General features: G+C 28.3%; 1 protein-coding gene across 1 annotated transcript; it reads right to left on the bottom strand.

Annotated features, from left to right (window-relative positions):
- Window positions 1–4,077: 4,077 nt before the first annotated feature.
- LOC136074077 (general transcription factor II-I repeat domain-containing protein 2B-like) lies at window positions 4,078–5,753 on the bottom strand. Its single transcript, XM_065786378.1, has 5 exons — window positions 5,743–5,753; window positions 5,593–5,614; window positions 5,318–5,513; window positions 4,751–4,921; window positions 4,078–4,679 (listed from the first exon to the last, which is right to left on the bottom strand). The coding sequence occupies exons 1-5, from the start codon at window positions 5,751–5,753 to the stop codon at window positions 4,078–4,080; spliced, it is 1,002 nt and encodes a 333-aa protein (XP_065642450.1).
- Between the last annotated feature and the right edge of the window lie 6,193 nt (window positions 5,754–11,946).

Here is an 11,946-nt window from a genome sequence, read left to right as displayed (position 1 = left end):
ATATATGAAAGTAGAAAAAATAAAAGTAATTGCCCCAACTTGCCCTAATTAAAATAAGACCTTTTAAATGCTTCGTTTTTATTTTCCAGTTTTAATTAAAACATGCGTATAAAGTAGCGAACAACAGTTCATTGCTAACATTAATTACACAAATAATAAATTTAGTTCCTATTAGTAAAAAAACTCATGCTCAAGCAGATGGTGCTAATTATCAAACCTCAAAAACCAAAAGATGCAACATTTGATGGCATAGTGCATGTTTTAAAATTAAAACTTGCGTATAAAATAACCAACAATAGTTCATTGCTTAGATTCAACACGAAAAGGATACATTTAGTTTCGATAATTCACGAGTTAATTCAAGAATTAATCATGATAATTTACTCGAGACTCTTCTACGTGAGTTTTATAGACCGGAGGGTCTATACTATGAAAGTATAAACAAACCTGAAATGATAAATCTAAAGAAAACTCTAATAATATTGAAATGTAAATTCCGATCAAAGTTGCGGAAATATTCAAGAACCTTCTCGAGACTTTTAGAACACAAGCGAACTTGATTGAACAAAGATGTAACTGTTGACAAAAAAAACTTTGCACCAAGTCCAGATAGAAAGTGCAAGAACTGGGAAGATCTAAGTGATAAAAGCAAAAGATCTAAGGTAATAATAAATCATTTAAATTCAACCCAGTTAAAAAAATAGTTTACAAACTTAGACATTAAATATTATTTTATTCAGGGTTGTCAAGTTGCCTTAATATCCTGCTGAAGCATTGGCATTAGCTTCAATAAAAAAAAGCCACCAGAGATCCTAACAAAAAAGATTTCGTAGTTCTCATGAATACAGCTACAAACTCTGAAAAAAATAAAATCACGTAGATAAATTTTCCGATAAAAAAGAAATACAAAGATGCCTGGAATTTAAAAATTCAGTGTGACCTTTCTGATGAACATTAACCGATAATACATAATCCAGGTATTTATCCTTCTTTTCATGAAATTAAGAATGAGAGACATAAATGTTATCATGAGGGTTTAATTGTGACAGAAACATCAGCTTCAATGCCTCTACAGGGTATGTTTAATCATACTCTGACAAGGATATTAACTTTTACGGAATGCGAAGACTCTATGAGAATGTTTGCTAAATTTAAGGGGGAGGCTCAAAGGTCTACTTCACTTTAAAAATGGTTTTGATGGTGCCTCCAGTCAAAGTGTCTAAAAACAAAAATATACTGATACAAATATTGTATTGGCCCAAGTTAAAGAGCAAAGTCTTTTCCAGACAGCCATTGTTCCACTTAAATTATTCATCATGAACAAAAATGTATGGCTACCCCTACATCTCCAATATCAAATAGAAACAGAAGAGTTGATAAGAAATGAGTATGAACTTTTAAAAGCAAAAATGAATAGACTAGTGAAGTTTGAAGTAAAGTTAAAAGTAGAGGAAAACAAACCCTATATGACTATCAAGTTTAAGTTCAAACTAGATTTAACCATGTTTGATGGTAAAGTGGTAAATGCTCTCACTAACACTCTGTCCTCCCAATCATGTAATGTTTGCGGAGCTAAGTCTAGTGAAGTTAATAACCCAGCATTGACCAGATTTAAACCAATCAATGAAAAGTATCTTTGGGCTTTATCTTTGGTCTTTTCTACTCTGCATTGCTGGCTCAAATGTTTTGAATATATTTTACATATAGGATATAAGTTAAACATTCAAAAATACTTTGACAAATCCTGCTGAAAAAGCATCAGTAAAAAGTTAAAAAAAAGAACATTCAGCTGAGCTTTAGAGAGTAGCTAGGTCTTATAGTTGATACATTCAATCAGAGATTTGGCAACACTTACGATAAAAACATTGCTAGAAGGGCATTTGAAAATGCTGAAACTTTTGCTAATATAACGGGAATGGCAGTAGGTGTAGTTATTACCTTGAGGACAATCCTAATATCAGCATGCTCCTGTTATGAGTTGAACTCTGAAAGTTTTGGTCAGTATTGCAATGAAACTACAGTTATTATACTTAAAAGCTATTGCTGGAACGTGATTGTGGATTTTATAAAAAATCCACGAAAATAATCGCTCGGTAACGTAGGTGATGTAACAGTAGATCTAGATATACAGTAGATGTAGATATAACAGTAGATGGAGATATAAATCTATGATCAAGAGCTTGAGTTACGTAAAAAAAAATTGCAAAAGTGTTAAACTCATTCATTAAAAATAATTAACATAGGAAATTTTAAAAGCTGGTGGCACTCTTCCTGAGTGATTTTATATAACATTACTTTTTATTACACCTTTATTCTATAGTCATTTAAATAAGAAAATCTTTGATTTGTCGAAGTTTTTACTTATACTTTTTTCGTTTATGCGTATTTCCTTATTTTCATTTGATTGAATTTTGAAAATGCAAAGTATTTACATTTAAAATTTCTTAAAATAGTTTTGACGTGAAAACTACTATCACTGTTTAGGAGGGAGAGGGGTATATGTGTATATATATTGTATATGTTCAAGTATAGGTGATCGTTTGTTGAATTGACAAACATAGGGTGACGTACTTTATGGATGAAGTCCCTTAACTGCATTTACTTACAATTTGTTTTACAAAAAAGGTTTAAACTGATTTTTTTTATCAGGAGAATAGCAAGTTATTCTTTTCTCTTTTTTTTTTTTTAATGACTAAATAAAAATATTTATATATTTCGTATTTTTATTTATTTATGTATACTTTTATGTCAACTAAATTAAGAATACATTCACAAATAAAAAAAAAAATATTTAAATAGTTTTAATTTACATTAAAAAAAGATTTTTAATCTAAATTCTCCTAATACCAAAAGGTCACTTTGAACCTTGTCAATCCAACGCGACGAAATAAGAACTACGTAATGACGTAATTCATTCTGTTAACGAAAAAGCGGCAGAAATCCTGTAAATGCATGAAGTTTTAATTTACGTTACACAAATTTGAAATAAAAATGTGCTTTAACTAATTATCGTTATTCAAAACTTTAAATGTAAAAACGTAACATTTAATATTCTTTCGCATATATTATTAAAAAACTTAAGTTTTTTAGCTAAATTTTAGAAAAAACAAAACTTGATCAATTTTTTTTTAACTTACGTTACATGAAAATAATTTTCAGTGAAAATTGCAAAAGTTCTTTTGTTATTTTCATGAAATATAAATATTTTATAAAGTATAAATTTTGACAAACAACAATTTGAACACGTTAGCTCCATTTTCACGCTAAATTAATTCCGATTATGCAATTAAGTTCATGGTTAAAATAACATTTTAAAATGATACTTTTTTTATCATGCGACAATAAGAAAAACCATAACTTTCGGAAGCATAAAAATGACTTAAATAAATTAAATTTAGTACTAAAGGTATATTTTAAATAAACTTTCATGTGTCTACACCATGGATCGAGAACCTTTTTAACCTAAGAGCCGTAACGGCTAAAAAGAATTCAAAATAGTAATGAAGAGCCACAAAAATACAAATTTTTTTTTTTATTAACTTGAAGTTATAAAATAAAATTCACATATTATATAAAAAAGATAGAAAAAGCTATAGTTAATAACAATTATTATTGGTGAAATGAAGTTTAATAAGATTTCTGGATTTAAACTTTTTTTGATAATTTGGTTAAATTTAGCTGATATTTCGTTGAATGCAACTGTAGTAGAGCCTGCGTACTTTCATCTGTTAACCTACTTCGGTATTTATTTTTAATAAAATTCATTGATGAAAAAAATTGTTCACAATTATACGTTGAACTAAAAATGGTTAATAGACCGAAAGCAAGTTTTTTGGAACTTATATAAGTATTATGCAGTGAAGTCCAGCATTGGAATATGATATCCTGTGGCGTATCTTTCATGTTTTCTTCATAGATGGCGATATGTGCAAGCATTGCTTTAAATTTATCAGCCCAGATACTTTTATTCCAAATCTTGACAAGCTCCAAGTGTAAGTCTGCAATATTTATTTCAGGAAATGCATTTAAATCCATCAATGTCAAATTGCATTTTAATGACAGCATTAAAAACTTTAATTATTCCTGATATTTCTTGAAATCATGAAATCTGCTTGCAAATTGGTGAAAAATTGTAGTTGTTATCTCAAAAAATTGTTTACGATCAACCTTTTCTGCTTCTGAAATTATTTTTATCCTGAAGTTTCGTAAATTATTAAAATATATTAATTGGTCTCCTGAAATATCGTCTAAAAACAACTGTAATTTTTGTTCAAAAGTAATCAGTTCTTCCAGTAGCTGGGCATATATATTTCCTTTTCCTTGAATCTTCAGATTAAGTTTACTAAAATGTTCTGTCATATCAAGCAAAAAGTAAAAATTCTGCAGCCATCCTGAATTTTTTAATAGTTTGCAATGTTCTTCATTATACTTTTTAACAGCTAAAAATTTAGTTATTTTACTTAAGCATTCAGAAAATCGTTTTAAAGTTTTTCCTCTTGACAACCAACGTACAGCAGTGAATGTAACTAGTTCTTTATGTATAAAATCCATTTCTTCTAACAATGCTTTAAAGATTCTGTGATTTAACGATTTTGCTCCGATGAAATTTACAATAGGCACATTGACTTCCATTACATTTTTCAGCTGTGCTACTGCTCCTAAAGATTTTGCAACCAAAGCTTCCAAATGTAAGATAAAATGAAATTAAATAATTTCATGAGAAATATGATTGGAAAATATTTGATAAAGCCTTTATTTTTTGCAATCATTGCAGGTGCTCCATCAGTTGCAACGGATACTCTACGCTCAATGTTTATATTTTTTGTTTCCAAACATTTCAAAACTGATTCTGCAATATCTTTCCCTCTGGTTTGTCCCTTCATAGGCAACAATTCAAGAAGTTCCTCTTGTACACTGGAAGCTGTTTAGTATTTGACCATTACGCAACATTGAGATATATCAGTGACATCGACGGATTTATCAATAGGGACAAAAATTCAACCGTTATAATATCTTCTATTTTCATATTTGAAACCTCTTCTGCAATATTCAAAGTTCGTTCCTTCACGGTTCTAGAGAGTGGTATATCTTTAATCTTTGTTTTTAAAACCATTATATAGAATTCCATAAACAGTATACATGCAATCTTTTAAAAACTCACCATCTGTAAATGGTTTACCAGCTTTTGCAATTTGCAATGATTATGCGAAGCTTGCTTCAGTTGAGGTCGATCCGGAATGAACATAATTTGAAAAGCAATTTTGTTGAATTAATTGTTTTCTTTGCAATTCATTAATAGCTTTTTTTCAGCATTTACCTTTGGGATATTTTTGGGCAAACTCTTTATGTTTTCCTTCAAAATGTCGTTCAATATTGCTTGATTTATTATTCTGAAGTTTCAAAGAACATACTAAACATAGAGGATTACCATCACTTTCTATAACTGCATATTTTTCAGTCCCAAGTTTTTCTTTCTTTGTCCCAACTTTTCTTTTTTTGGTGCTCATTATGATCTACCAGTTTTAATGCGTTAAAAAAAAATTATAAAAAATAATTGAATACTAAAGCTAAAATAAATAATAATTAACTTACCAGTCCTAATATATCAGAAATGCTAAAATTAAATTACAATTACAAAATATATTTGAATAATTGAAAGTCAAAATAAATAATAGTTAAAATAAGTTTGTTATATATAATATAAACTCGAATAATTGTTCAAATATAAATTTGCTTTTGTACTTTGCATTCATTTTTGAAAAAATTGGCAAATAGGCATATAGTACATAAAAATGTGTGCAAAAAAGTTTCAAAAATGATTAGTTTTCTCCTTCATTTTTGAAAAATTGGAAAAAATAGACTCATAAAAGAATATCACATAAAATTATATGAAAAACTAGAAAACATAGAGACAAAAAATAGCGCATAAATGTATGGGTGGAGGGGGGGCAATAAGTAATTTTCTTATTCATTTTTGTAAAAATTAAATACAAAAATACAATAAAAATAAAGTAAAAATAAAAAGAGGTTAAAATTTTTAATTTTGTAAATCTATATGAGAGTCACATTTCTTCAACAAAAGAGCCGCATGCGGCTCCGGCGCCGCAGGCTCCCGACTACTGGTCAACAATATTCACCAGTATTTATATTTCAAACTTTTAATTAACTTTGAACAGTGGTTACGAGCATTTTTTTATATTAAAAAAAAGCGCTTTATAGTTTTTATAAAGAAGCTAGTTTTATTTATAAGTGACGTAAATGTGCCATTTATAAAAGTCTTGAACTGTTATAAACATTTATAAAAGACTTGAACTGTTATAAACATTTATAAAAGACTTGAACTGTTATAAACATTTATAAAAGACTTGAACTGTTATAAACATTTATAAAAGTCTTGAACTGTTATAAACTGTCAATTCTATATAAAAATAGTTTTATATAGGAGCCACTAAAATAGACAGCTCAAAAGCTCATACAAACTTCAAAAAATGAACATATTATTATTAATTAGTCTGGTATGATTCATAAAATATTGCTTTACATAGCTGAAACAGGAAACTGCAATTTCCAAGTAAGTAATTAGTCAAATTTGTCCTCTTCAAGATGACCTAGTTTCTAACAAACTTTTGTTTATTCCAGATAAACAGATTGCATGACAGATTTGTAATCAATCTCTGAATGAAAAGCTGTTTTCATTTGAAGCATCAGAATCTGAATACGATTGCTAATTGTTTTATCCATGAGCGAAATATTTTCGATATGACTTCACTTAAGTTGAACTTCAAAGACTAATCTTTGTTTTTGTACCTAAGTCGTAACTTTATTTATACAAATACAATCTGCATGCAGTTTAAAGATGGATATTTTTTAAAAGACGTATTATTTAAAAAAAAAAAAAAGTAAAAAGTGAATAAAACAACAATCACAATGCTTCAAGAAAAAACTGCATATTAAAGAGAATTAAACAGTTAGAAAAGTTAAAGCAAAATTCGAATGAAAAAAAAATTGAAAATCTAGAAGTAAAATTATAAAACTGGAAGCGGAAAACACTTCTGACAAAAGCAATTTATGTATAATAAATGATAACTTGTGAATGTCTTGTCAGCAAAAACAGTAAAATGACCCCAGTACAAATCTTAATATTAATTCTATAACTTAATATTGTCGTTTCACTTTCGTTCTTAAAGTAGTTTTTATTAGTTACTAGGTTTTTCTGAACTTGAAAGTGCGCGTTCTCGGTAGGGGTGGGAGTTAAGGTTAGTTTTAGTCTAACTAAATTTTGTCGACTAACTTTTTAGTCTAACTAAAATTAGTCGACTAACTTTTTAGTCTAACTGAATTTAGTCGACTAACTTTTTAGCGTAACTAAATTTAGTCGACTAACTTTTTAGTCTAACTAAATTTAGTGGACTAACGTTTTAGTCTAACTAAATTTAGTCGACTTACTTTTTAGTCTAACTAAATTTAGTCGACTAACTTTTTAGCGTAAATAAATTAGTCGACTAATTTTTTAGTCTAACTAAGTTTAGTCGACTAACTTTTTTGTCTAACTAAATTTAGTCGACTAACTTTTTAGTCTAACTAAATTCAGTCGACTAACTTTTTAGCGTAACTAAAATTAGTCGACTAACTTTTTAGCGTAACTAAAATTAGTCGACCAACATTTTAGCGTAAATAAATTAGTCGACTAACTTTTTAGTCTAACTAAGTTTAGTCGACTAATTTTTTAGTCTAACTAAGTTAAGTCGACAAACTTTTTAGCGTAACTAAAATTAGTCGACTAAGTTTTTAGTCTAACTAAATTTAGTCGACTAACTTTTTTGTTTGACTAAATTTAGTCGACTAAGTTTTTAATTTGCGAATAATATATTGTTGCTTTTACCCAAAAAATACTTTTTTAAATCTTGTTAAGTGTTAGTTGTGAAGTGGTTTGAGCGCCATTTTTTTAATAACAAATTGCTGTAAGTTACAATTTAGATCTCCATGGCATCTTTTTCAAAGTTGATTTTCAGAGTTTTTTAAGTTTTGGGAGAAAATTTTTTTTTCTTAAGTTTGCGATATATACACTTGGAGTTTTGTAATAGTAAAAAAACTGTATCCAATTACTCCCCCCTTATTATTAAGTACTTGTTTTAACTTTCAATGAAAAGCAGTTTAAATCTGGATTTTTTCAATTTCTTATTAAAATGAACCATAAACTATTAGAAAAAAAATGGTGCCATATTTTTGAAATGTGTTGTATGCAGAACCTTTTTCGGATTTCTTTTATATAATACCAGCGATCATTTTTTGAGGTAATAATACCTAATTTATTTTGTTCTACACTCATAAAACGCAGTTTTTACAGTGACGACAATTTTAATTATTATTAAAATGCTAATAACTAATTATGTATTCGGTATAAAATATCAGCTGTTTTTGGCGGAGTTGTTCTACTAACAAACCAATTTTTATTTAATTCAATGAAAGAAAATGTGGGGCAATACTAGGTACAAACAAAACATTTTTATTACCTAATTGTCACAAATTATATTACGTATTTTAAATTTGTTAAAAACAATAAATTTTAATGAATGTCTTTAAGTTGATTTATTTGTCTTAATTCATATTATGGTCATATAATTTCTCAACACAACAAAATTTAAGGAATGTCTTAACTGACACCTCAAAGTAATGGTTTCCCGCTATATATTAGATAAACCGTTATTCTCAAATATATATTTAAATTTACTTTAAGAAATTGCATTTTTAAACTATGTCGAAAAATAATACGTTTTCTCCAATTAAATATGCTGCTCCAATATCTGATTTGATGAATCTGACGAAGAAAAGATTGGATAAAAGAAAGACTATAGATGAACAAAACCCTGCAGATCATAACGATAGCGAAACAAGTTCAAGTTTTTCATCCGGTCAAACAGAAATTGAAGTTGATGCTCAGTCCCTTGAAGAAGCAGCTAAAACTTCATACGAGTATTACTCAATCGAGGAGGAAACATCAAAATGGATATGCAATCAATGTAATAGTAACAGACCTAAAAAGTACTCTTGTAAAACATCAAAGAGTATATTAGATTACCATCTTGAACATGATCACAAAATAATAACGCCGAAAAAAAAACGAACTATGAGTGGTTTGTCAAATGAAGTTAGCGATAAGATTGATAGAGCTCTTGTAATTTTCATTATTGCCTGTTGTCTTCTATTTATGTTGGTAGAAAGTAGTGCATTTAAAGAATTTGTTTTGTGTTTAAATGCAAAGTATAAAGTGCCTTGCCGAAAAAAGTTAAGATCTCTTTTAACTGATTTATATCGCGAAAAAGTTGAACTTTTGAAATCAAAATTATTATCAATTAAAGTTTTATCTATTACTACTGACGGATGGACGTCCTGTCAAAACTATAGTTATATATCTGCAACTGCACATTTCATTTCTGACAAAACAAGTTTCATCAGTTTTTGTTTGGGCTTTGCATACCTTAATGGCCGCCATGATGCAGATAATTTAAAAGAGGTTTTGCTAAAAATTGTAGAAAAGTCTAAAGTAGATGATAAAATAATGAGTATAGTATCAGACAACGCCAGTAACGTACGCAACTGTCTAAATTCTTTAAAAGTTTGTTTAAACATTCAACCAATGAGATGCATGGGACATGTTTTGCAATTAGTTGTTAAAAATGTCATAGATTTAGTTGAAGAAGGTGAAAAAGATAGTTCGTCTAAATTCTTTTTCATTGCAAGAACATTAACTAAGTGCAGGAAAATTGTTACATCTTTCAATCATTCTTCTCAACCTAATGATTTATTAGAGGAAAGTCAAACACGACAAGGTGTCGAAAAAAATCACATACTTCATTTGATTCAAGATGTGAAAACTCGTTGGCACTCTACGTTTCTCATGGCAGAGCGAATGCTTAAGCTTCACTCCTACGTAAAAGATATCTTTAATTCGAAACAACAATACAAAGATATGAGAAAATATTTACTCGATGAAGATGAAATGGTTAACTTAAAAGAAACGGTAAATGCTTTATTAAGCTTTAATCAAGTAAGTGTTTTACTATCTGGCGATAGGTATGCAACGTGTTCTTTAATTATTCCAAGTATAAAGTACCTTGAGAAGCAGCTGAGTAAGAATAAAAGTGAAACTCCTCCTTTAATTGTAATATTGAAATCACATTTGTTAGAATCTTTACAAACTTACAAAGATTCATATGAATTAGAGAATAATTCCTTTTTATTGTGTGCCACTTTTTTGGATCCAAATTATAAAAGTTTTCAATTCTTTGAAAAGTACGAAAAAAAGAAATATTTAAAAATTGTGAAACAATTTTTGTCAGATTTATATCTCTCAAAAAGAGTTGGTAAAATAATTCCAATTAAAAAGGTGACAAAGGAATCAAAAAAATTATAGTTGTCATTTGAGGATGAAGAAGATGATTCCGGAAGTGATAGTGACAAAAATGTAACCTTAGATTTAAAAAAGAAATCAGTGAATATATAAGATTGTCAGTGCACGAACAAAATGTTTTAGAGTTTTGGCATCAAAATCAATATGTTTTTTCAATATTGTATTGCATTTCAACGATGATTTTATGTACACCTGCTACCAGTGCACCAAGTGAGCGCCTTTTTTCTAATGCATTAAACAATTTGTATGCTAAGCGAAACAGGATGACGGCTAAATGTTTTCAAATGTTGATGTTTTTGTACGAAAATTTGGAATTTTTTAATTTGGTTTAAAATTGGTGCAATTTAATCAATGTAATACGGAAATATCTTGTTGTAATAATTATTTTTGAATTTATTTTATTGTTCTTAAATAAAAACTCTTAAAATTAGAACTTGAACTGTTTTGTTTTAAAAACAATCAAACAAGGTTGCAACATGTTTAAAAAATGATTTTATAAAGTTGTTGCTCTCATGTTTGGGACAGGGGGGGACCCCAGAAACTTGAGGGCTTTTATGTTTCCAGGCTACAATTATCGCAATTTTTTGCAAAGTATCATTATCCTATTTTCAATTTATTTTTCAGAAAAACCAATTGCTTAATTAGACTATAAAACTAAGTGCAAAATATGAACGTAGCAAGTCTTCCCGATTCTATGCTATTTAAATTTAAGTTTTTTTACATTTGTAAATGTATTTTACATTTTCATGTATTAATTATGACCCACCCAAGTTTATATTTCATAATGAATGATTTCATTAACCTTACCTTTTCTTTATAATTCTACAAAAAATGGCGTCTTAAATGCGGTTCATTTAAGTTGATATTTCAAACTTACTTTTTAAATAAGATTGCTTCTTGTTAACTTTAGATCTTACTTTTCACGCTAAAACTCTTATTTTCTAACAAACTATCTACTCCAGCTTAAAGCAATTTAAAGCCAAAAATTGCTGCTGCCTAGTATACAGGCATTTTTAGTATAATTAAATGAGTTTATATACGACTAAAAATTAAATTTTTGATACCAAAAAAAAAACATTATTTTGGGAAAAATATATCGTAACTTAATTTTTTTTTAACAAAAAGTGAAAATGTACTTTAAAATGATAGATATTCTGCATTTTTTAAGTAATTAAAAAGGGATAAGAAATTTTCTGGTTTGATAAAGCGACCGCTGCCATTTAACAGAATGTTTATCTTATTTTACAGTTTAATTGCGATTAATTGCGGAGGTTGCATTTTTAAATGCGGACGATGAGCCTCTCGGTAAATGCTATTAAATGTTTTGCATTTTAAAAACTCTAATTAATACGTTTAACATTTGGTATGCATTTTAGAATAAATATATTGCCGAAGCATATATGTACTTAAATTGTAACAAACATAACCTAAATACGCCAACCAATTTAAGCGCAATTCCGTGCTTATTTGTCCGTACGTTGAAAAAATGAGAAAATGATAAAGTTTTAATTATGAATGTAATGATAACGTTGCAT

This window comes from Hydra vulgaris, chromosome 01 (genome assembly GCF_038396675.1).
Source record: "Hydra vulgaris chromosome 01, alternate assembly HydraT2T_AEP".
Lineage (NCBI taxonomy): Eukaryota > Metazoa > Cnidaria > Hydrozoa > Anthoathecata > Hydridae > Hydra > Hydra vulgaris.
The sequence above is the reverse complement of the archived record's forward strand: the minus strand, read 5'-3'. Positions and strand labels throughout refer to the sequence as shown.

What these genes read in the sequence shown, in the direction of transcription:
- LOC136074077 (XM_065786378.1), bottom strand. An exon ending in TTTCTGATATATTAGGACTG is followed by an intron (nt 5,514 to 5,592) that starts GTAAGTTAATTA and finishes TAAAACTGGTAG; the next exon opens with ATCATAATGAGCACCAAAAA. An exon ending in TGCCCAAAAATATCCCAAAG is followed by an intron (nt 4,922 to 5,317) that starts GTAAATGCTGAA and finishes AATACTAAACAG; the next exon opens with CTTCCAGTGTACAAGAGGAA.